Source organism: Austrofundulus limnaeus, unplaced genomic scaffold, assembly GCF_001266775.1.
Source record: "Austrofundulus limnaeus strain Quisiro unplaced genomic scaffold, Austrofundulus_limnaeus-1.0 Scaffold17, whole genome shotgun sequence".
Taxonomy (NCBI): Eukaryota; Metazoa; Chordata; class Actinopteri; order Cyprinodontiformes; family Rivulidae; genus Austrofundulus; species Austrofundulus limnaeus.
In genome coordinates this window covers 2,137,035-2,162,257 of record NW_013952419.1, presented here as the reverse complement: position 1 = coordinate 2,162,257, position 25,223 = coordinate 2,137,035, and the positions used below count along the sequence as shown (strand labels likewise).

The 25,223-nt window shown below is 39.1% G+C and overlaps 4 protein-coding genes across 4 annotated transcripts in view; 2 read left to right on the top strand and 2 right to left on the bottom strand.

The window, feature by feature from the left end:
* Positions 1-9,724, bottom strand: part of grm5a (glutamate receptor, metabotropic 5a) — a 24,445-nt gene extending 14,721 nt beyond the window's left edge. The window contains exons 1-7 of the mRNA XM_014003236.1: positions 9,709-9,724; positions 4,498-4,617; positions 4,047-4,343; positions 3,834-3,967; positions 2,690-2,951; positions 2,459-2,573; positions 707-956 (exon numbers count right to left, since the gene is read on the bottom strand). Of these exons, the coding sequence (XP_013858690.1) occupies positions 707-956; positions 2,459-2,573; positions 2,690-2,951; positions 3,834-3,967; positions 4,047-4,259 (974 nt within the window). The 5' untranslated portion in view covers positions 4,260-4,343; positions 4,498-4,617; positions 9,709-9,724. The remainder of the gene's footprint in view (positions 1-706; positions 957-2,458; positions 2,574-2,689; positions 2,952-3,833; positions 3,968-4,046; positions 4,344-4,497; positions 4,618-9,708) is intronic.
* On the top strand, positions 6,739-10,077 carry LOC106514125 (tyrosinase). Its single transcript, XM_014003237.1, has 5 exons — positions 6,739-7,941; positions 8,633-8,849; positions 9,106-9,253; positions 9,349-9,530; positions 9,677-10,077. Exons 1-5 carry the CDS (start codon positions 6,943-6,945, stop codon positions 9,940-9,942), a joined length of 1,812 nt encoding a protein of 603 aa, XP_013858691.1. The 5' UTR covers positions 6,739-6,942; the 3' UTR covers positions 9,943-10,077.
* A 1,398-nt stretch (positions 10,078-11,475) lies between these two features.
* Positions 11,476-20,768, bottom strand: chordc1b (cysteine and histidine-rich domain (CHORD) containing 1b). The gene is made up of 11 exons (XM_014003234.1): positions 20,566-20,768; positions 15,143-15,192; positions 15,000-15,056; positions 14,677-14,837; positions 13,947-14,047; positions 13,627-13,685; positions 13,008-13,078; positions 12,722-12,827; positions 12,441-12,560; positions 12,292-12,354; positions 11,476-12,008 (listed from the first exon to the last, which is right to left on the bottom strand). Exons 1-11 carry the CDS (start codon positions 20,627-20,629, stop codon positions 11,838-11,840), a joined length of 1,023 nt encoding a protein of 340 aa, XP_013858688.1. The 5' UTR covers positions 20,630-20,768; the 3' UTR covers positions 11,476-11,837.
* An 88-nt stretch (positions 20,769-20,856) lies between these two features.
* The window catches only part of LOC106514122 (protocadherin Fat 3), a 93,590-nt gene continuing 89,223 nt past the window's right edge, over positions 20,857-25,223 (top strand). The window contains 2 exon segments of the mRNA XM_074559731.1: positions 20,857-21,148; positions 21,982-24,967. Coding sequence (XP_074415832.1) covers positions 22,028-24,967 — 2,940 coding nt within the window. The 5' untranslated portion in view covers positions 20,857-21,148; positions 21,982-22,027.

The following is a 25,223-nucleotide window of genomic DNA, read 5'->3' as shown; positions in this document are numbered from 1 at the left end:
TATATATATATGGTTGAGGATGACTTTTAGCTCCTATCACAACAAACTTTAGCTTAATATCTAAAAAAACTGACTGAGCTATAACCATTTTTGTTTAATAAATTCACTGAGCTGTGGTGGCCATCTTGCCATCTTAAACCAGCTCAAAAGGTAATCAGAAATGACTGACTGTTTAATGATTACCTTCTAAGATTTTATTATGATTATATCTATCCAGTAGTTCACAATGTATTTTGCTAACAGGAAGACAAATGAGYCCACATTTAAATTACACACAGACAGAGACAATACAATGTTACCTGCTGACGTATATTATTGATTTACTGTGCTCATCCATTGATTTCATTGCATTTTTTTWAAAGAAAAGCATCAAACAAAATAATCATGAACACTTTTTCCCCTTTATTTGAAGAATAAATTAAATTAAATTAAATTAAAATACCTTAAGTGTTCAAAGGCAACATGAAGTAGATAAATGCAATGAAAGTGATACAGCTGATATGATGATGATGATGACGATGATGATGATGATGATGACGATGATGATGATGATGATGAGAGAACAAAGATGATCCAAGTGTCAACAAAGACAGCTTTGATGATGCTGAACATCCATAGACGGTCTTAACTGGGAAAAAAAAAAAAACGTATAAGACAGTGAAACATAACTTTTAAAAACGACCCACTTCTCTAAAATACCCCTCACCTCCCAACCAGCAGGAACTCCCCCACCAGGCGCTGTCGTCTCATCGCCTTCAGGATGCCTCGGACGGTCATGCCCTCGCAGAAACAGGCCACCACTCTGGCTTTGGGCAGGTGGCCCCTGAGTTTCTGTAAGAGTTTGTCGAAGCTCTGCTCGCCTGCGTTGCTGTATATTTTATCAGAGTGAGCGATGCAGATTCCCTCTTTTGCCGCCATGTCTTTGAACGCCTCCATYCCGCTCTCACCGTAGTTACCTGCGGACAGAAACACAACATCAGCTGTTGGTTTGCATCATTAGACGGGACACATTCATTAGCAGAACCATCAAAACAAAATGTACTGCATATTAATTTTCAGAAATAGAAAATTGCTTTCTTTTCCATCTTTTTAAATGACATTAATAKTTTGTGCAGCAGTGTTCTTCATGTGACCTGTTATGCGTGGAAGGTGTGAACAAAGCACCACACTATAATGTAATGCCAGCAAACTGCTTTGAAACTGATCATTTTGGCCCCATCATTGGATCTGTTGGGATGTAAACTTCCCAGTTATTCCTTAAAATGAGGTCACCTAGTTTCTCTTGCTGTGCAAGTAAACTCCCCAAAATGCTATTATTCACTAGGTCAGAATTTTCCTTGTTGATTTCATGCAACTGCACCACAGTTCTGCACACGCCCACAGCTAACATGTAGTTGGTTGCAGTAATTGTGTAAATGAACAATATTCGCAGTAWATTTCTAACAATTACTAATTATCTAAATTCCAGATTTTTTTTCTTTTCTTTATCCAGTGTATTACAACAYGAGTTAATCACTTTTGACCCAGTACCACTGTCATGTGGAAAGCAAGAAATCTCATTAGGACTAATTAGTGTATCATAATTGTAAGTTTTAAATTTTTGTATTTTCCACCTAATTCAAAATTTTCTCARCAGTTTGCTCAGTTTAGTAATATGATTTTAAAAAAATCCAAGAACGGTTTGTTTTACAAATAGTGACCTTTGCATTATAAAAATAAATAAACTAGTTGTAATAAGAAGCTAAAAAAAATCAATTAACAAAATAAAACATTTTATTTTTTTGCAAAAATTAAAAGTGACTTTTTTATCCAATATTTGCTCCAATGGAGGTGATTCGTGCACAAACTGATTCTTTAGTGTTTATTCAGATCAAATAAAAAACTACTGAAACTGCAAAGATGTATTTTACACATTTTACACAAAGAAAACAACATTTCACTTTTGCATATTTCTACTACAGATGCAGTATAAAACGTGAGGCTGGGACAGACAGAGATGAAAGTTAACACACACACACACACGCACACACACACACCCATGTTTGTTTCTCGACCCCATGGGGACCTTCCATTGACTTCCATTCATGTTTTTTAGACTTTATATCCTAACCCTGACCATATACTCTAAAATTAACCTCACAGAAACTTACCTGACCCTAAAACTAACTTAAACCTTGGTCCTAAACCTAACCCCACACCTGTAACATGCATTTGGACCCGTGGGGACCTGACATTGGTCCTAAACCTAACCCCACACCTGTAACATGCATTTGGACCCGTGGGGACCAATGTCAGGTCCCCACGATTCACTTCAGTCCCCACCAGGCTGCTTTTTTTTGTAAAAAATACCCCACGTTGTAGGAAAAACCCATACACAAACACACACACACGCACGCACACACACGCACGCACACACACACACGCACATACACACACACACACACACACACAGTCTTACCCTCAGTGTGTATTGCAGACACATAGCTCCAGTTGTACCTCTTCACAATGTCCACCATGGCTCTAGCCTGCTGCATATCTGATGGCACCACCCTCATGAAGTACTTATAGAGGCTCTGTYAGAAGAGATTTCTGTTTATAACTCGGGTTTGTTAACTAGTTTGGATGACCAAACCATTCTTCATATTTTATTAATTTTCAACGAGGTAATTTGGCATTTCTTGTTGTTTACCTTGTCACTGAGATCCATGCTGGTGGCTGAGTAAGCTATCTGTGGGATGTTGAAGAGCTGCAAGAGGTTTTGAACCTGGATGGCCACAGAGCTGGATCCTGGTCCAATCAGTCCCACGATAGGCTTCTTTCCCTGAACAAGCAAACTCCCTGCCTCTGCAGCACATCTGGCCTGGCTCTCCTCYTCGTCGCTGGACACCAGCGTGTCCCGAATAAACTCGATGCTCTGCTCCAGGGCCACCGCCGAGTGCCAGCAGGAGTCCCTGGAGAGGAAGGACTGGGCTCARCGTCACAGTGTTTTGGAACAAAATGATGGCCGTAGGCATGTATTAAAGTATTACTAATGTCACTTTTAATTAGGATGAATCACCTGTTAGAAACAATAAGCTGTTTAGTAAGCATGAAACTTTTCTAAGACTGATATTTCATTGCAATAAAAAATATGAAAAACCTGTGAATCATTACTTATTAATAAACTACCATTTTTAATTTGTTATTCAGTGTTAGATAAGCTTTCTTGACGATCACTTGATCTTAATAATCCAAGTAGAAACATCTAAAAAAACGTTGACTAGGTCCTCYGGACAAGTTCTTCTTTATTGAAAAGTTTAGTCTCCTATCCAATAAACTTCTTCAGGCTGAGGAGTTGTAGGTAAGCTCAGCATTATAAGCAGTAGTGGATAAACAAGTGCAATGATGACAATCAAAACTGGTTGTTCACATTCAAAAGATGACCATCAGCCTAACCTAACAACTGATCATTAGGGCCCTGATTATACCTATCATTATCAGAGGGTGAGAGGTAGAGAATTGGACACAGAGGCATCTCACCTTGTTTAACTATGGGCAGTGTTTCTTCACAAAAATACTTTCCTTTACTCTCCCTAACAGTCTTTAGGCTGATGGTCCTCTTTTGCATATGTTTCGCTTGTCATTGTTAAACTTGCCGGTCCACTCTGTGAAGGTGCTGCTCAAAAGGCTGAGGCTGATTGAAGAAAAGAGAGGAAACGTTTCAACAAAGAAGAACCCATCCCTACTCAACCGTGGTCCTTCCTCTTATCTGTTACAGTTTAGAGTTGACAGACGATCCAGTCACATCAGTAAAAATGTTACTAATGAGATCAACTTTGCGATTAATTACTGACCTTATCTCACAGCCCAGGCTAATGTTAGGAAGAATACTTGGGTCAGCATTTATCCTATCCAGAGTGTGCATCATGGCCTCCACCCTCTGGATTCCATACTGCTCACGCACGGCTCCACACTTCCTCTCATGCACCTGAGCGAAAAGTGGGATTAATGACAGTTAACACAAAGCAAATAGAGATTCACAATGTCATGACTCCAACAACAGGTACTTTATCTGCAGGTGGCTGGTGGTGGACAGAGAACAGGGCCCCTATGATGATGTCTCCTGGAAGGTGAGCCAGGCGTCGCCTCTCGTTGTTCTGTGCACTGACCCCTGCCCGGCCTTTTAAGCTCACATCAGTTCCAAGTAACAAAACAACCACAAACAGTCCCACATGCAATCCTTTCCCTCTGCACGGAACCTTTCTCATTCCTCCTGCCATCCTCTGTCCAATCGGAGCTGAGCTTTACATTAACGTATTTAACCTGTGCATGATGGATGTTGCGCCAAGGGCAAGGTTAGACTCCTGAAGACAAAAAATAAAATAAAAAAACTCAGCATGGAAACAGAAAAGTGAGAGCACATATTCTCAACTACCAACTGAAAAACATGGCACATGGTCCAAACAGATTTAAAACAGCATATCTTTCAAATTCACCTAAAAGACACTTTCTGCCTACCTTTCGGTTGCCCTGCCAGCTGCCATGCAGATGTGCGTCCTGATGAGCTGCTTGCCATCCCAGAGGAGCAGCCGCAGCAGCTCCGTGCTCAGGCTCAGTCTGGTGCCTGGCTACAGCAAACTGCAAATAGCAGCAGATAATACAGAGCGTTATTGGAACATGTTTGACTTACTGACGCACAAGACAGCACCCCCCCCCCCCCCACTCCCTGCTTCTTCTCTTCTCTTCTCTCCCCCTCCGCCTCCGCTCTTCTCCCTTTCCCTCCTCCTCATCTTCCACCAAAACAGTGTTGAGCAAGGCGCTTCAACGGAGAACGCTCAGATGCTTAGCTAGAAAGGAAAAGAAGCAAAACAAAAAGGATCGTGCTTTCTTTTAGTATCTTAAGTTTGTTTTCATACTTTGCTAAGAAAATACTGAAAACTATTATTTAACTTTTAGTAGCTCCAACTTGGAGGTTTTTCCAGACTGAAACTTTTAGGAAAGGTTAAATGGCATTTGCAGATTTCTAACCTTAAAGGAATGGTTTAAAATTGTAGCCTTGATGTAACATTCCTGTAAGGTTATTTTAATGCAATTTTTGTAAATTTTTAAAAACATTAAGTAAGTTCTTTATAGGTGCTAATCAAACCCACAAATGCGTTTTCCTAACAAACACAGAGTGTAAGGGGAAATCAACAGGCTTTCCAAAAGTTTAAGGTCTATTGCCAAGAACAAACAATCAACCAATTAGAAATTTCCCCCAATTTTTGTTGGCATAATTTGAACCCRATAGCTCACACTTTTTTTTAATTTAAAGGTTTATAGATAAGTGAACAGACTTTGTCTTGTTCTGTTGATTCGAAACACTGAATTCGAACCGGAGGAGTGGCTGCTCCTCCACATGGAGAGGAGCCAGTTGAGGTGGTTCGGGCATCTGGTTTCGGATGCTTCCCTAGGGAGGTGCTTCAGGCATGTCCAACTGGGTGGAGACCCCGAGGAAGACCCAGGACACGCTGGAGAGACTTGGAAAGCCTTGGAGTCCTCCCAGAARAACTGGAAGTGGTGGCTGGGGAAAGAGAGGTCCTGGCTTCCCTGCTCAAGCTGCTGCCCCCGCGGAAGATGATGGATGTATGGATGGATTCAAACACTAGATGACTTAGTAAAGGCCACATAGACAAATCAATGGTTTGGATCAGCTGCAGGGTGTCATCATGCTATAACACACAGAACCTGCTCCTAACCAGAGAGGACGTCTTTAAGTATTTTCAACCAATCAGTGGCAGCCAAATTTAATCTGTTAATAACCCATTTACATTTTTGCACTTTTATTGTAAATTTGTTCACACTCCACTGTCTTAGTGAATCCAAGTTTTTTTTTTGGTGTATTTGTTTATGTACAACTACACACAAAAGAAAATCAATCATTCAAAAACAATGTTAAGTCACACAGAACATCTAATTCTGTGATAAATATGCCACGTTTTTGAAACTAGGTTGAAAAATGTAGGATGGTGTGTAATACTGTCTCTGTGTGTGAAAATCTYAAATGAGTGAGTGCAAAATTTGATTTCTTAGTTACCAGGGGAGACCAAAAAATGCACATTTAAAAAATAAATAAATAAAAATAAAGAATGAATGAATGGTTTGCATAGCTGTGGCCCCCTCTGGTGTCATAATATTTCCTTTCAAAGGCAAAGTTTTGAGAGAATACAACCATTCATTACACCTATAATCAAAATAAAAACATAAAAGTCTGTTTGCACAAAGATTTACTGGGGGCAAAAGTTAATGTGAAACAGAAGCAGTAAGAATGAAGACATTCTGTGCCCAAAGCAACAGCGTGCTCCTCAGCTGCTTTACAGTAAATACTTTGTTCGGCTGAAGTCACATGACTCAAAGTATGTTCTATACAAAAAAAATTAAAAAATTAAAAAATAAAATAAAGTAAATCACATGTAAGGCTGATTATAGGGATGTTTTCTAACACTTTGTTCTCTTCCAGATCAAATGATTTTGGGTTTTGTTTTACATTCAACTCCTAAAACAGAATAGGAGATCTTCATTTTTAGACATAAATATATCAGTGGATTGAAAACAATGCATGAGCAACAACGATTTGCTTACAAGAATGATCACACAGTAATTACGTCATATACAATTGAGTTACTAATAAAGCAAAAAAAATAAAATAAAAATAAAATAAAAACTGGGGCTTTTGTGTCCTTCTCAGTCTGTAGCCCCACCACTGTCACAGTGAATTTCATACCATAATGGCAGGAAAAACAGTTGATTTTTGACTGCTTGCATGCCTCTGTGTGTACACAAAGACTTAACCTGTTCGTATTAATTTGGTTTTCACAAATAAGAAGGATTAGACAATGTGGTTCAAACTTTAAGCTGCTAAAACGTCCAATCAGGTACGATGAAACAAACAGAGCATTTGTCACAAGATTTCGTGTCAAAGTCATGTTTCTTGTCTGCAAGTCTCAGATGTTTGGCTGCTTGAGGCTAGGGTTAACTTTGGGGGGTTTGCAGCATGTGACTGTGGGGTGGGGAGGTGGAGTGGAGCTCAAGGAATTTTCCCACTTAGGGAATTTCTTGGCTCATTTCATTTCGAGCACCTACCGTCCCTGTGCTGCTGCGATGTGGCGASTAAAAGCTGTGGTTTTCTTGTTGTGTCTGGTCCCCACCTACCAACAGTTTCCCCGTCTTTGCACGACCCCAGAAGTCCTGCGGACCAAGGAGTGCTGCCCACCTTGGGAGGGCGATGGCTCGGCTTGTGGGGCCAGGTCAGGCAGAGGTTCCTGCGAGGATGTGGTGGTCTCGGAACAGCCCGATGGACCACAGTACCCCTTCTCTGGCTTGGACGACCGGGAGAAGTGGCCCTTGGTTTTCTACAACCGGACCTGTCAGTGTGCCGGGAACTTTATGGGGTTTAACTGCGCGGACTGTAAGTTTGGCTACTTTGGGGAGAACTGTAACGAGAGAAGAGAGTCTCTGAGGAGGAACATTTTTCACCTGACCAGAGCTGAGCGAAACAGACTCGTATCTTATCTGAACCTGGCCAAGCAGACGGTCAGCAGGGACTACGTTGTAGCGACGGGGACCTACAGGGAGATGGAGAACGGCTCCAACCCCATGTTTGCTGATGCGTCCGTGTATGACGTGTTTGTGTGGCTGCATTACTATGTGTCCCGGAATGCATTGCTGGGCGGACCGGGGAACGTGTGGACCGATGTGGACTTTGGTCACTGGGCCCCTGCGTTCCCCCCCTGGCACCGCGCGTACCTGCTGCATTGGGAACATGAGATCAGAAAGCTGACCGGAGACGAAAGTTTCTCCATTCCTTACTGGGACTGGAGAGATGCCCGGGACTGTGATGTGTGCACGGATGAGCTGATGGGAGGCAGGAGCCCCGTGGACCCCTCTCTTATCAGCCCGAGTTCTGTCTTTTCCTCTTGGAAAGTAAGCATGCTTTAGTTCTGTATTGTTTCTCTTTTCCACTCTGGAACAGTACCTTGAAACTGATATATTTGATGGGTCTTTCAAATTCAATTAATGTTACTACAACTAAACACACACATACACAAAATAAATAAACAAAACAAAGGAAGATTTAGGTATTGCTTAAAAATAGTTCATAAAAACTGGTTAATATGACAGAATTTAATCTTCCTCTCATATAGTGTAGCTTTGAAGCTTCACCCTGTTGCAAATCTCGCAAATCTGTTGTTTACACCTTCAATGTTACTTGTTTTTTGGTTTAAAAAGGTCAATTTTATGCACAAACATCTGTTTTGCAAAAAATGTGAACATTAAAAAAAATATTAAGGTAAATATCTGTGGCTTAACATTACATAACATTGTAAAACCCTGCAAAAATATATCTGTCCAGTTTGCTGCCTGGATAAGTATTATTTGGAAATGCTGTTGTCTGGTTATCAACATCGTTAAACTGTAAGTCGATAAAAAATACACATATTTAAAAATTGAATATTTTATTGAATAAATTCCTCCTCAAATTGAATATATGTTATTCATATTTTACGTAGTCATTGCTTTAAAGATAAAAATGATCAAATTATAGGAAAAATAATCCTCCATTGAGATTCACGCTAGAATTTGTGATTTCCACTTTGTGCTGTCTTGACTCCAGGTTCTGTGCTCTCGGGCTGAAGAGTACAGTACCAGAGGCATTTTGTGTGATGCCAGTGACGAAGGCCCACTGCGCCGCAACCCTGGGAACCACGATCGCAATCTGGTGGAAAGATTACCAACATCAGCAGATGTGGAGTTCACGCTCAGTCTCCCGAACTACGACACCGGCGCAATGGACCGCAGCGCCAACATGAGCTTCAGGAACACTCTGGAAGGTCAGATAAACACAYAAAAATGGATCTTTGGTTTCTCTCTCTAATATGTCAGCTCATGCAGACTGCTCTAGGTTGTTAATAATTTAAGTATTATATTAGAGCTGACGTAAAAGTGGGCTATCAAACACCAATGGGAGGTGATGCTCTTTGGCTTTACCAAAGGACTCAAAAGTCCTTTGGTGTGTATAAAGACTTACCATAAAGCCATCTCTGATGTTCTCCATCTGATCTGCTGAGCTATTTTTCWTTTTTGYAGGATTCGGGGACCCGCAGACCGGRTTGGGYAACAGTCCTCGYTTGGGGATGCACGCTTCTCTTCATGTGTTCATGAATGGATCCATGTCATCAGTGCAGGGCTCTGCAAATGACCCCATATTTATGCTTCACCATGCTTTTGTGGACAGGTGAGTAACATCACATAAGTTTTGGGAACATAAAAGGGTGGAACTTTTATGAAAGGAAAGGAAAAGAAAATCTTTCTTCCTGTTTTCTGTGACAGCCTCTATGAGCAGTGGCTAAGGAGGCACAGACCATCTCCATCTCAGTATCCAGAGTCTAATGCTCCAATAGGSCACAACAGTGACTACCACATGGCACCGTTACTGCCTCTGCACAGAAACAAAGAGTACTTTATTTCCAGCAAAGAGCTTGGATATGAGTACTCCCACTTGCTTAATGCCAGTAAGTTCTCTTCAGGGAATTACTTGTTTTAAGAAAATCAACAGTATCTTTTTTATCAACTTTATTTACCCCAGAAGCCTAATGTATTAATCTAAAACAATATTATGTGTTAAGCTCAAAACCTACTTTGCTGATGTCACTTTCAGACCAAAGGCTTGCAGAATCCTTGCGTCCCTACCTGGATGACCTGCAGGGTGTGTGGCTGGGCCTGCTGCTCGCAGGACTTTGTGGAGGAGTGGTGACCGCTATTATTGCTGTTGCCGTCCTGCTTGTGAAACGTCGATCCAAAGGAACGCTGTGGCGCTCTGGCAAAAGTTGGAGAACAATGTCTGCTCTTCCAGAGACCCAGCCGCTCATCTGGAGCAACGAAACAGAAGAAAGCAATCCCCGCAGCTATCAAACAACCATGTGAAAACACATGYTGTGCAAGGATGTACCGACAGTTAACTCAGTTCATATCAATATATTTAAATAGGTATTAAACTGAGCATGTGAGACCTTCTACAGTGTTGTATTATTCAATAAATGGAGAATGAATTCTGCAAAACTTGCTGCACCAGATCCATCTAAAYCAYGTGTCAAACTCAAGGCCYGCRGGCCAGATGTGGCCTGTAGGTGACTCCCGTCTGGCCGGTCAGGGCCACCGCCAAAAAAAATAAATAAATAAAATAAAAAATACTCAAAAAAATTGCTCAATATAAAAATGTGTTCTTGTATCAATGGTAAACTTTAAATTTATGATTAAATGCAACAAAATAAACAAATTTAAAAGGTGAAAGATAATAATAATAATTGAGCTGTTGGCTTTTAAGTAACTGAGCAATTTAGTTGGATAGCACAGTATTAATGTCTCAAAATGAGCTGCTTTAAAGTCAGCATCAACCATAAACTAAATCTGCCATAATGCATGTTGATCATCCAGGGGAAATCCGTCAGAAAGTAGAATTCAAGATGGCAGGTACTTACTAGAAACTCATCATTGAGTAAAACTCTTAGTTTTACTTTTTAATAGAATTTCTGTATGATTTATTTCAAATTTTGTCAGTCGTACACTTAGTTTTTATCAGTGTTTAAAAGAGGACTACTTTCTAAAACAGAACCTTCATAGAATAAACCACTTCACCATGACTTTGCTTAAAGGAGTCAAATTGTTGTTGCTTGGTTCCTTAGTAAAGTGTCAAAGTCAATGTTTGTCTCCCTCCCTAATGACATAATGATATTATGCTTCATTATCYGATTTGTCACAGCAATCCCAAATGCTGATGTAACTCACTATTTAAAAAGTCACAYTTGGAAAAAAAATGCTTCCCTTTACAAGTAAAAGACAAAAAAAGATTATAAAGAACCCAAATATATGGTGAGACACAATGATTTAGAAATAATGCAACACGATTCAGAAATTTAAAAACAAAAACTTATTTATTGAGTGGAATAAAGAGTTTCTTTATGCTCCTCCTACAATGGTCTCAGGCCAAATTAACACAGTCTAAGCTTAGACGCATGCTGTCTAGTGTATAACACAGTATTTTGCTCAAAATACTTAGTATTTATTTGGCATTTTCAAATATTATAGTACATTCTCCAAAAAAACCAATGTTTTGACAAACAGGATTGCACAAAAGGTTAAATGTGACAGAAAAAAAGATGGAAGAAAACTTAAAAAATGTGATCAAGCTGTGAKAGTTGAAACTAATTTGAGAATTATTTTCACTTTTATTTCTACTGAAACTGTTTATTCTGAATAAATTCTCTCAAGGACAAGCATGGACTAATTGTTTGTCGCCATCATACATACATGGAAATAAATTCATTGCATGAGAAGTAGTTTGTTTGGCAGATTATTGATTTAAAAAATAAATAAAACTANAAGGATGAGGGGAAAAAGTATCACAGAGATGATTGTACAATGTTTTTTTATGTACCAAGTATAAAATAATTGGAAACGTACAGGTAGAATTATCTTTTATAATCACTGCTGTAARATGTCTACATCTGGTCTTTGACACTGTGTGGTCCCGATCTTTTGTTTTTCAGAAAACTTCAGTGCCAATTAATGAGTTCGATCTGATTAAAGTCTACAAAACTTAAGAGTTCCTTTTGTCACGAAACCAAATTAACATTTTTGTAGAACTTCACCTTTCAAGATGACAAAATAATGTCCAAGGGATGAGAAAAATGGACATTTACTGAATATTTCACTTCACTGAATCTTTAAAAAAATATGCTTTAAAAGGCAAAAAAAAAAGCTATCCCTTAGAGAAGTGATGAATCAAGAAGTAAATATAAGTGTATTTGAAATCTTAACCATTAATCTTCATCCTCACTATCAGTCTCTTCTTCCTTCTTCTCGTCCTCTTTGGGCGGAGCGGCAGGAGGGGGGAGGTCGAGGCGAGCCCAGGACATCGCCTCGGCCTTCTTCATGGCAACCTCGATCTTAGCTGCCATCATGTTGACCATGCTTTTACTCACGTCGATCACCTTCAAAGAGAAACAAAGAGAAAGTCATCACATAAAAGGTGTTTTATTTGTATAAGTCTCTAAGTTTATTTCAATCAGACAAGCAACCAAAAAACAAAGTTGATAAATTTCTTAAAATAAGTAGACAGCAGTGAAAACTGGAGCTGGAATTTAAATCACAGCTGCTAAAATTTTGAGAGTACTCTTATTGACTATTCATCATTTAAAAACCATGCATTGTATATTTAAGTGGCTAACAGTTGAAATGTTAAGCCTATTTGGATTTGAATAAAATTACACTTACACCCCACAGGCTGATATTCTGCACAAATTCCTTTTCTCCATCAAAAACAATGTAGATGCTGAGCTGAAAAAAGGAAAATAAAAGTCAAAGTTAGATTAAGAACAGTTTAGACATGAAGAAATCGTCCGGCAGATGATAGAAACTCTCACCGTGGTGCTGTTAGCATCAACGTAGCTTAGCTCAGGGATGGCATTTTTGGCGTAAATAGAAATGATGACCTGAGTCCCAGTTTGGTGCCAGTCAAACCTACAGGGGACCGCCTTCTTTCCCTGTGAAAGAGAATTCAGATAAAACCAGGGTTCAGAATCTGGCTGCTCGCTTTCTGCTGCAAAGTGACAGCATTCCCTGTGAAGCCACGAGATGGAGCTAAAGCTCCTCACATACATTTGAGTCAGAAAATGATTTCGCACCACCAGGACAACATTCCTACCTCATCCTTTTTCCTCCATAGATGTGCYCCCTTTGTACAGCCTTCCTGAGAGAGGAAGGAGTTAAAGTCGGAGGTTTTCCTCTTACAGCAGCTCCAGTATTTCATCCTGGACATGAAGGAAAAAACCTTAGCTTGATTTTCAGCAGCAAAAAAATAAATAACTAATCTGATAGGAAAACACTAATGCTGCTAYTTATTGTTTTGCAGTTTTCACAGAATACCCTCTGAAATATTTAAATAAATAAAATCTACATAAAAATGTGACACATTAAAAAACAATACCAACCCTTCGTGGAAAATGGGGACTCCAGAGTGGTAAGAGCACTCATCGGAGTCACTTGCAGGTCCCTCGAACGTCTGAAATAAACAATTATTATTATTTTCACAGACACTTTAAACTTCTTGTTTTTATTGGTTAATAAGATATTAATGTATCAAAGAACCTCGTCAATTATAACGCCTAACATGATGTAAAACGCCACCTTTTTTTAACTGGATGCTGACTGCAAAGTCTGCAAAGAGGCAGTTAACAAGAAAATGTATGGTTTTCACTAAACCTCTTCAAGCATAATTATGTAAATCAGTTCAAATCAGCTACCAAACATGCTTAAGCTAATTTTCCTCGCAATTTCTGTTTTAATCCCAATATGTCTGATCTGACAAGAGAAATCAGCTTGAGTGAAAACGTCGCTTTATATCCAATTAAATAAAAATCTGGATGRTATTTTAATGATTTTTTTAAGACTCAGCCGAGATCCTTAACATTTATTTTCACACTTCGTGCTCTTTTTTGAAAGACTTGTTAACATTAAGATAAACCCAATGAATTCAACTTTAAAGCTGCATTTTCTAAAAGAAGCAGATGAAAAAACAAATACATTTTTGCATGACATATGGCCACTTACTTTAGTACATCCTCCATTTTTACAGGAAGTTCCTATTTTGATTTCATCGCCATCTTCTTCTAAAAGTGAAAATAAATAAATAAATAAATAAATCCATGATGAGAATTAAAAATGCATTGTGCTGTCCTCCTCCTGTCATCTTTATCTCAAATATCCTGATGTGAATGACAGAGATGATGGAAAAATCCCAGTGGTCGTCCATTAAGCTCTACTGTCAACATGACCTTCATGCCTACTACGACAAGCATTGAGTGATTGAAAGGTGACTGGAAAAGTGAAAAGATGTTAAAGATGATAAACAGCAAAAGCTTTGTTCCCACCTTTTTGGTCCATTTTATTTTCGGAGAGTCTCAGTTTCTCCAGCGCTTGCTTTAGAGAGGCAGAGACTTTATGATTCAGCCTCACCACCGGCTCATCAGAACTGGAAGAGTAACAACGATAACGAAATTAAAATGTAACTAGAGAAACTGCTTTTCTTGCGAAAATGCAAAAATTAAAAATAAAAAGCTGAAATCAGCTGTAAAGTAGCTGAAAAGTAGCTGCAAAAGCAGAAAACTGCTGAAATGAACACAAAGAAGGTGAAATTAGCTAAAAAGCTAAACAAAAAGTCTGATATTAGCAGAAAAAAGCTAAAGAAAGCTAAATGAGAATTAAGAAGTTGCAAACATCACAAAAGTTTTGAAGGAAACTATTCATTTTCACTGAGAAATGACTGAAAAAGCTAAATAAATAAAGTATATATAATTACTCAAATACAAAAAGTCATAGCTGAAATGTCCTGAAAGAGATGAACGTTTTGATATATGAATAGTGTGAATGTTTTATAAACATTCACACAATAATAAAAAGGACAACATACCAGTTCTTTATTTGTTAAAATATTACAAAAGTGATTATTCAAAGACATATTTAGGTAAAACAGCTTTCTATTTTCAAAAGTAGTTCTACTGAAAATAACATGTTTTATGAAGATATGTTCAATTAAACAGTTCTGCTAACTTTTCTCAATGACAAAAAAAAAAAGGCTAAATAAATGGTGACAAAACTAACCTCGGTCTGAATATCGCCTCCTGAGGTTTTGGTGCAGATATTATGTACTCATTAAACTTTGGTTTTTGTGCTTCCAGCTCTTTTTTTTCTCCCGATGTTGTGACATCTGGTTTCACCGGCTCAGGGGGCTTCTCTTTGTTGTGAGGACCTTTTGTACAACCCTGAGAGAGAAAAAAAAAAAAAAGTTACTGTGTTGGACTCAGAAAACAATATGTTAGGGCCACAGAAGTGTTGGCAATCAATACCTACGAAACAGCAGACAATGGAAAGTGCAGAGTGAAAGTGCAGAAAGTAGGTGATTAAAACAGAAAAAAAAAACTTACAGCAATGCTAAGGAAGTCTGAGAAGTCAGTAGTTCTTCTCTTGCAGCAGGACCATCCCTAATAAAAATAGAGTGCAGAAACTTTACTTTTTTAACATTTTTGAACAGAGTACGAGCTATGCGCACATTTTCCAGCATTTTCACCTTCAAAGCATCATGGAACACCGGGACTCCAGGGTGAAAGGTGCAACCATCTATAAAAGACAAAAAAACACATCTTAGATCAAATTGGAGAAAAAAAAATGGGAGTCAGGATTTAAAACATTTATAAAGATTTACTAAAAATAAATAAATGAAAAACTCATTCAGGGAATTGATAAGACTTTTTGAAATCTGTTCCACATTTTGCTGCAAGTCAGTCAAATAAGGTCATAATAACTGCAGTGATTCTGAACCACCAGCAAATGAGAAATCATCAGAATGTGAAAGTCTAAAAGGACGAAACTAAATTTTAAAGAATTTATAGAAAATGTTTTAAGCCATCATCAATGCTTTCTCTTCATTTGGGTCTGCTATATATCATACTGTGTTCAGGAAAGGATCAAGGATATATTTTGTAAGACTTTCYACAGTGAACAAACAGACCATTCCATAAAAATACAAGAATCGAAGTGCACCATTCTAGATATTCCTTGCAAAAATGTTTAAGTAATTAGTTGGAAAAAATACATTAAAAAATCAGTTATGTNAGTAATTAGTTGGAAAAAATACATTAAAAAATCAGTTATGTTTTTACAATTTTTTACTGAGAAAACTGCACAAAAATTTTAGTTTTTTTTTCCTACTGTGAAGACTAAGTGAACAAGAGGTGCAAACRCAGAACACCAACAACAACAAAACTGGTTTGCAAAATAGCTATGTTAGTGTGGACAGATAATACATTAAAATAGCCACAGAGGAAATCTACTCTTCTATTTTGTTAGCATTACATATACCATACCTGGGATTTCCCTACAGTAAAATGCTCTGCACAATTTTATGTACTCCTATAAGACATAACGTGACCACAAACCAATGAAATAAATAAAAAAAAGGTTGGAAGACATCACAGGTCATAAATCACTTTCCTTGCAGAACAGCCCAAGCTCTGCCTTTTCCGTGCTACTGCCATAGATACACCACTTAGATATCCCTAAAGGTAATTATAATATACTCTACTGTTATGATAAAGCGCCATCCTATTAAAATGGAAATTAGACCTGGCTCCTGCTTTGAGTGTCTGGCACTACACAGTATTAGATTACTTGAAGACAGAGAAAGACAATTCTAAATAAAGGAAATTGAGGACTTACTGAGGGTCTGTTGTGGGAGCTGTAGACAGCATCTCAACCTTGACAGTTCAATTACATTTCAACCCATAGTTTAACGTAAACAAAAGCATAAACAAACTTACTTTAAAAAAAAATATTAAATAAGGAAATTTGAGGTTTCAGGACAAAAACTGTTGAGAATTACTGTCTACATTCACAAACTTAAGAGCGACTTTGTCTCTTGTGCCTTTCAAATGAGACGAAAATGTTTTTCATTACAAATCAATATTTCCCTTAAAAACATGATTTGCACAATATATTTTTAAGGAAAACTCTGTTTAGCTTAATATTAACCACTCACTATTAACATCATGTTTAATAATGTTTTAAAATTAAGCAWTACACACTGAAAAGTACATATTGTCGTTACCTAAAACATTTTAATACAGGATATCCCAGCGGTGACAATGATGCTGTTCAAGGTCATAAGCCTGCATAGTTGGGATTGTTTTGTTTCTGATAATGTGAGACTGTGTTTATAAAAGAGTTGTTTTCTTTCTCATCAGTAGAGCAGCTGAAAATGTAAGCAGGCAAGCAGAGCAAGAACTACAACACTSGATTTTCTGTGATTCTGCCTGTTCTTCATATTTGCAAGTAATGAATAATACTGAAGTTTTTGTTGGATATCTTTGTGAACATGTTTTTCCCACTTCATATACTTTAAAAAAATGTTTATAAAAATATGAAAATTAAATATACAAATGAGATTAAAAAAATACATCTTGTAGTATTTGAAAGTCAGTCTCCCAATATGAATTCTTGTACACAATTTAAACCTTATTTTTGAGAATCATGTTCAGTGCAAACAAACCACGCCAGCGCCAGCTACTCTTTCTGATTGTTGTCTGAGCTTCATAGCCTGCTCTTACTTTCACAGATTTTGGTTTAACCACTGACAAAAAAACAGTATAGATTAAATTTAAAATCTCCTTTGCCGTCAGCCCTTTGGCTGTACAAACAGGATGGGCCAAATCTCATATCCAGAGTGACAACTACCTAAAAACTGTTGCAGAACATATTTGAAAAAAGGTGACATTTTAACAGTTATTGGTAACACGGTCAGACTTCAGTAAATGTGAATCACGTGGCAGCAACAATCCAGCTAGTTCATTGAATCCTGATTGCAATTTCAGCAGTAYGGACAGCTTCATCAGTGAGCATGAACAGGATGCATTGTTGCCATGCTGGAAGTCCAACAAAGCAGGAGAACTACTTGAAGGCAACGTTTCTTTGCATTAATCATTTATTTATTTAYTTATTTATTGAGGCAATGATACTAGCACATAATGAGGTTATAGACTGACCCTACAAAGATGTGCATGTGATAAAATGACACCACAACCCAAATCATCGTCAATCTCATAACTTGAAATTGTATAACATCTGGTTTTAAATCCAAGCTTTGTTGTTTCTCCAATCACAAGTGAAGATCTTAGGACACGCAGAAGTCTTCAATCCTGTAATTATTAAGTCTCTGGTTGGGTGCAAACACTTTAGTTAGTTGATGCCACCGACCTTGCTTAGCTGGGCTGTGAGAGGTCGAGCCGCTAAAGCCTTTTCTTTGCCTACATCCCCCAGAATGCCATGCGGTTCTGGACTGGAGTTCAAWGAAATGATCGACATTCTATTAGAAAAAAAATCCATTCATGTTGATCATATGTCCATCACARTATGTGTTGTTATTGATTTCTATTGATATTGATCACTTGCCTATCGTAATATATTGTTATTGAATTGTTGCCCCTCCCTTCTTTAGTCAGGTAAAACACTGACTGATCTATGTGATTTCTCTATAACTCATCTGCTGGAGCTGATCTTCCAACTTGGCAGTTGTTCACACACAGGATGTGACATCTTCACTGAACGGCCCATGTGCTGGATTTCAGGACACAACAGGRCCTTCATTACTTGACTTTAATTTTTCAACATCTTATTTTGCTTGTATATTTAACTTAAAAGTTTAAATATTTCTAGAACCACTGTGTATTTCAGCAATGAAAAGGTGATACACTCCTGATCAAAACCTTAAGACCAGCCAAAAAAGTGCAAGAATTTGCATTTTGCACTATTGGATCTTAAGAAGGTTCTAAGTAGAGCTTCACAATGTTAAAAGTAGAAATCAGTGCAAGAGACAAGAACTTTTGAGCAGGGAATTGTCTGAAAACTGCATTTACACTCAAACATGATTTTTTCAGCTGATCAAAAGTTTAAGACCATAGCTAAAAAAAACCTGAAACCCCCCCAAAAAACAGAAATCAAAGTGTCAAAAAAAGGACTCAGTAATGAGTAGCTCCACCATTCTTGTTGATGACTTCAAACAATGGTTTAGGCTTGATGCCAGTGTTTCCAGGAGGCTAGTGGGAACGTTGCTCCAAGTGTTGAAGATGGCTTCACGAAGGVCATCCACTGTCTGGAACTGATGTCCATTTTTGTAAACTTCCCTTGCCATCCATCCCCAAATGTTCTCAGTTGGGTTTAGATCCAGGGAACATGCAGGATGGGCCAAAAGAGTGATTTATTCTCTTGGAAGAACTCCTTTGTCAGGCGGGCATTGTGAACTGCAGCATTGTCCTGTTGAAAAACCCAATCATTACCACACAGACGAGGGCCCTCAGTCATGAGGGATGCCCGCTGCAACATCTCCACATAGCCAGCTGCTGTTTCCCCTGCACAACCTGAAGCTCCATTGTTCCATTGAAGGAAAACACACCCCAAATCATGATGGCGCCCCACCACTGTGCCGTGTAGAAAACATCTCAGGTGGGATCTCCTTGTCATGCCAGTAACATTGGAAGCCATCAGGACCATCAAGGTTAATTTTTTTTTCTCATCAGAGAAGACAACTTTCTTCCACCTTTCAATGTCCCATGTTTGGTGCACCATTGCAAAGTCCGAACGGGCAATTCTGTGGCGTTCAAGAAGACACGGCCTTTGAAGACGTTTTTTGTTTCCGAAGCCCTTCTCTCACAGATGCCGTCTGATGGTTATTAGGCTGCAGTCAGCACCAGTAATGGCCTTAATTTGGGTAGAGGATCATCCCGTGTCTTGACGGACAGCCAATCGGATCCTGTAGCTCAGAGCTGGTCAATTTTTCTATGGGTCTACCACTTGACTTTTTTTGTTCCATAACCCTCAGGATCATTWAAAAAATGCAAAATGACTGTCTTACTGCGTCCAACTTCAGCAGCGATGGCACGTTGTGAGAGGCCTTGCTTATGCAGCTCAACAATCCTACCACGTTCAAAGTCGGTGAGCTTTTTTCCTTTTGCCATCAGGAGGTCTTGACAGTGTAAAGACTTGACAGAAAGTGACATGGTCCAGATTTTTGCACAGCTTTTGGCTTTTAAAGAYTATGGTCTTAAACTTTTGATCAGCTGAAAACATCATGTTTGAGTGTAAATGCAGTTTTCAGAAAATTCCCTGCTCAAAAGTTCTTGTCTCTTGCACTGATTTCTTCTTTTAACATTGTGAAGCTCTACTTAGAACCTTCTTAAGATCCAATAGYGCAAAATGCAAATTCTTGCACTTTTTTGACTGGTCTTAAGATTTTGATCAGGAGTGTATGTCATGTTATGGAACTCATGAATACCTAAAACAACACTTGGCATTTTTTCTCTAAGCTTTCAAAGATGTTTCACCTCTAAACCCAAAAACCTCTCCAGCTGATAAGGAGTTAAATAAMTTTTATATGTTGCCACTTAAGAGTATGACTTTCTATGTAGTTTAAAAGGCTTTGAGACTCACTTTCTTTAAAAACAGTACTATTTGAAAATATTAGTTGAGTAATATTATAAGGATGTAAATGTCAAAACTGAACCACACACATTGAACTTTTTGATAGTTCGAGTTAGTAGAAAAATCACTAATTACGTCACTGTTTACCTATTAGTGTTAGCAAAACAAAAGTGTAGCAACATTGTGCTGATTTTAGACAAAGGTAATAGTAGTCCATGTGTAATATGATCACAGTGTTCATTAAACTTTCAGTCTTGTCCAGAAAGTTCCATTAGGAACAATGCTAACCTGCTAACAAAGTAGCGTTAAGACACAAAACGCTAACGCATTTTAAACTACAGGTTATAAGGCTTAGCGGTGTTAAATAATCAAGTCAGAACAATGTTTGAATCAGACAGCTAACACCAGGTTAGCTGCCTGAGTCAAAAGGCCCGCACGCTGTAGAAATTTCCAGATGATCAGAGGTTAGCTTGCTAATATTCCAGCAAAGCACACATTTAGTTAACTAAAACACAAACTCACCGTCCGGATTGTTTTCTGGGTCAAACCGCTCTCCGCATCCCTTGTTATAACACAAAACAGACATGGTGATGAACGTGGAAAGTTTAACAGGATAACTTGACTCCTAACTGTGAGAGACACAGGGCTGGAGATGAAGCCGTGTGAAAGCTACTGCTTGAAAGCCGCTCGCACACTTCCGGGTTTCTTCGTCGGTCGGCTGCACTCGGCAATGATCGGAGCTTTTTGCCTCCGCCCCCTTCCAGTGAGCATGGTCCCACAGTCAAGTGATGCTGGCCGCTTCTAAACTTACCTTCCTCACAGCAGCACGTTTGTGACGGACCTTAACCTTGCAGCAAACGTAGTAAAACTGCTGTGAGGTCATTTCTGTGTTGACTTCTGTAATTAGCCTTTTTATAGTTGCATAAAACTGGGATAATATCTCTTTAGTTTTTACAAGGATGCATGCAGTCTATTTGTCAACTGCTTGTCAGGACATTTAGACGATTTATTTTTCTGACGCGCTCGCTTTTTTCCACTAAAAAAAACTGCCTTAAAAGAATGGGAAAGGATTTACTTTCACCGAAGACATCTGTTCCGTCTAAAGGTAGGATACTTTGCAATGTGTGTTATTACATCCACAGAGACAGTACCGCTTGAAACTGAAATAAACTCACGGGTTTTGCACGAATGCGAGCTCCATCTGAGCCGCATCAGGCATGAGGGCTGATGATGACGATGATGATGATGMTGAGTGCACCGCTAGGATCCACCGGGACAGCTGAACTGTGACGGTTCATTTGGTGCTGATGATGATCGATGTCAGCGCAACTATGACTTCAAAATGCAGAGCGCTCCGCTCCCGATGTTAGTTTCTGTCTTGAAATATGCTCCTTTATTGTATGCAAATTTCTGAATGCAAAGTTTAAAACGTATGTTTGATATCCTCTCATCGCATTATATTGTGTAATTTTCTTATATTTGTTCAGTTTAAGCATATTTTAATTGCTTTAAATTGAAACGATGAAGATGCATTCTCTGAAAAAGTAAAAGCTTTTCCAAAAAGTGTTATTTTATAACTGTTTTATTTGATAAGTAAAAGCAATAACTTATTAATATTGTAGGCTATTTGTTTTTATATTAGTTAACTAAAACACATTTTCAAAACATTAGAATTCTGGAAGTCTTTCACAAAAGAGTTTAGCACGTCGTTTGTTTCTGTTGCTCTTTTTCTCTGAGACAAAACCGAAGAATAAAGTGTTTGAATCTGAAGCAGATGTATCACTATGATTTTTATAACCCTTAGGGCTGTTGTGTATTTCTAACATGTATTAATAACTTTTGTCCCAGGGTTGTCTTTCAAATTCTTTGAGCATGTATCTTTAACGTCTGATGAACTGAATCCACATCTCTCTTTGTCATTTTCCCCCTTTCAAATAGGATGACTGGGTGATGGAATATTGATGAAGCCTATCTGTGGGGAAATATGCTTCTTCTACCTAGTTTTTCTCCTTTTTTAAACGTTTTCTTAAACGTCTTCCTTCATTTTCCTATAACCCTTGCCCAGTTCCTGCCCACACCGAGGGCAGGGCGAGCCTTGCTGCTCTTCACCCAGCCGGTGTATAATGCCTCAATCTTTGAGAACTCTGCTGCACGAACCTATATCAGAAGTGAGGCCAAGATGGGTGTCACCCTTGCGCCATCTTGGCCTTTAGATGTGAAATATTCGATTGAGTCTGGAGACAGTGAAGGCATCTTCCAAGCAGAGGAATTTGAAATGGGAGATTTTTGTTTCCTCCGCATATGTATAAATGGAGGTAGTGGTGCTACACTGAATCGAGAGGTACAGGACAATTACACCCTGACAGTTAAGGCATCTGCCCACGAAGGCCTTGAAGCTTTAGCCACTATTTATATCAAGGTCTTGGATACTAATGACCTCCGACCTTTATTTTCCCCAACCTTCTATTCGTTTGTTGTTTCTGAAAGTGCTCCCCTGGGCACCAGCATAGGACGTGTTACAGCCACAGATGCGGACATTGGCTCCAACGGAGAGTTCTACTACTTCTTCAAGAACAGGATAGAACTCTTTGCTGTTCATCCAACCAGTGGTGTGATAACCCTTACTGGCCAAGCCAGGATTGACAAAAAAGAAAGATTTGAGCTGGAGGTGCAGGTTGTCGACAGAGGGATGAAACTTTATGGGAATAATGGTATCAGCAGCACTGCCAGGCTGGTCTTAACTGTGGAGCGGGTTAATGAGTTTGCTCCTGTTCTCACTGCTGTTGCTGTTGTTCCATCATGGACAGACAAAGACAGAGTGTACGCTATAGTGACTGTTGAGGATAAAGACGAGGGGCTATCTGGGGATATMGAGTGGTTGGCCATTATTGAGGGTGACCCTTATGAACAGTTTGTGATTGAGAGATCAGCTCTTGGGAATGAGTATAGAGTTAAAACACTAGAAGAGATCAACTTGGATATGTACCCTGATGGCTGCAACTTAACCTTCCAGGCCAAAGACAGAGGTGTACCTCCCAAGTTTTCTAACACCCAAGTTGTTCAGCTGGTGGTTACAAAGCGAGACTCAGTGCTGGCAAAATTTGAAAAAGATGTTTATTTAGTCAAGCTGAGTGAAATAGCTCCCCCAGGCACAATTGTAGAAATGGTAAAAATATCCCCAGCTCCTCTGAGTGTCAATTACAGCTTCAGCAGTCTCTCAGATCCAATGTACTTTGATATAAACCCTATGACTGGGGTTATTATGACCACAAGGCAGCTGACAAAGAAATCACAGGATTTAATGGAGCTAGAGGTAGTTGATCGCATCAGCTGGCAGCGAGCAAGAGTTCAAATAACTATAGAAGATGCAAATGACAACTCTCCAATGTTCAGCAAGCCGTCCTATCAAATTGCAATCAACGAGAGCTTACCCATAGGTACTGTTGTTCTTGTAGTGTCTGCTGTGGATGTTGATAAAGGGGAGAATGGGTTTGTAACTCACACAATAAATGGTGAGAAGTCTCTTCCATTTAGCATAGATCAGAACACTGGTGAGCTGAGCATAACAAGAGATCTAGACTTTGAATCATCAGAGGATGTCTATATGTTTGCGGTACGGGCCTCGGACTGGGGTTCACCCTACAGAAGGGAGAGTGAAGTTAATATTACCATTCGTGTGATAAACATCAACGACAATCGCCCTGTTTTTGAGAAGGTTTCTTGCAGAGGCATGATAAGCCGTGATTTTCCCATCAACAAGACCATTGTTACCTTGTCTGCTATAGACATGGATGAGCTGGGAATGGTGCGGTACAAGATACTGTCTGGGAACGAGCTAGACAACTTTAACCTAAATCCAGATTCAGGAGCTTTAGCTTTAAAAAGATCTTTTGAAGCAGAGAGTTTAAAAAGTGGGATATTCAACCTGAAGGTAGTTGCATCAGACGGAGAGCTGTTCTCCGATCCTATATTTGTGAACGTATCAGTGGTAAGAAGCAGGATACCACCCAGTGGGTTAACCTGCAAGGAAACCAGGGTAGCCCAGTTGTTGGCAGAGAGGATGGTCTCAAAAGCATCAGCAATGGCAAGGCCAAAATCARCTGACAGATACATTGATCTTTTCTCAACAAACAAACAAGCTCCACAGTTTGAGGCTTTGCCTACGAGCATTCTTGTGAGAGAAGACTTGAGTGCTGGAGCCAGTGTGTTTCAAGTGCGAGCACGTGATGGTGACATAGGTTTCAATGGCCACATTCTCTTTTCCATTTATGATGGAAACAAAGAAAACAGCTTCAACATTGACATGGAAAGTGGACTAATAACAGTTCTGCAGCCACTTGACCGTGAGCGAGTGGATCGTTACTTCCTTAATATCACCATCTACGATCAGGGCATCCCTCAAATGTCAAACTGGAGGCTTTTGACAGTGATTATAGAGGATGCTAATGACAACAACCCCCAGTTTTATCAGGATAACTACTCTGTTGTTGTTTCGGAAGAAGCAAACATTGGAATGRAAGTTATTACGATCACTGCCTTTGACAAAGACATGGGCCAGAATGGACAGCTCTATTTTAGAATGCTCTCCAGMATCCCTCAGTTTGGTATCGACAGTGAAACTGGAACTGTATTTGTTGCCAGCCAGCTGGACAGAGAAACGATCCCAGTGTTCTCATTGATGATTGAAGTGAGAGACAAGGCTGAAAAAGGCACTCGACGGTCATCAGTCACTACTCTAAATATTATTCTGGACGACGTCAACGATTGTGCTCCAGTTTTCATGCCTAGCAGCTATAATACACGAGTACCAGAGGACCTGCCACCAGGAACTGTGATCACATGGATTCAGGCTCAGGATCCTGACGTTGGACCTGGTGGACAAGTCCGATACTTCTTGTTCAACGACTTCAATAGCACTTTTGAGGTAAGTCATGTACAAGCTAATTCATAGGGTTTCATTAAACCTAACATATCCCAAATTGTTATGCCAACTATTACTATTTCTTACTATTTCTTAATAATGTCAGGAACTTACAAATCACATTATGTCAGGGCTATTCAAGTAAATTGCTCCGGGGGCCACAGTTACTGGTCAACAGCTGAGGGGCCAAACATCCAGCAATTAAAGTTATGTAAATAAACCAAGTATTACAAATATCTGTTACCTTTGAATTAGTTTA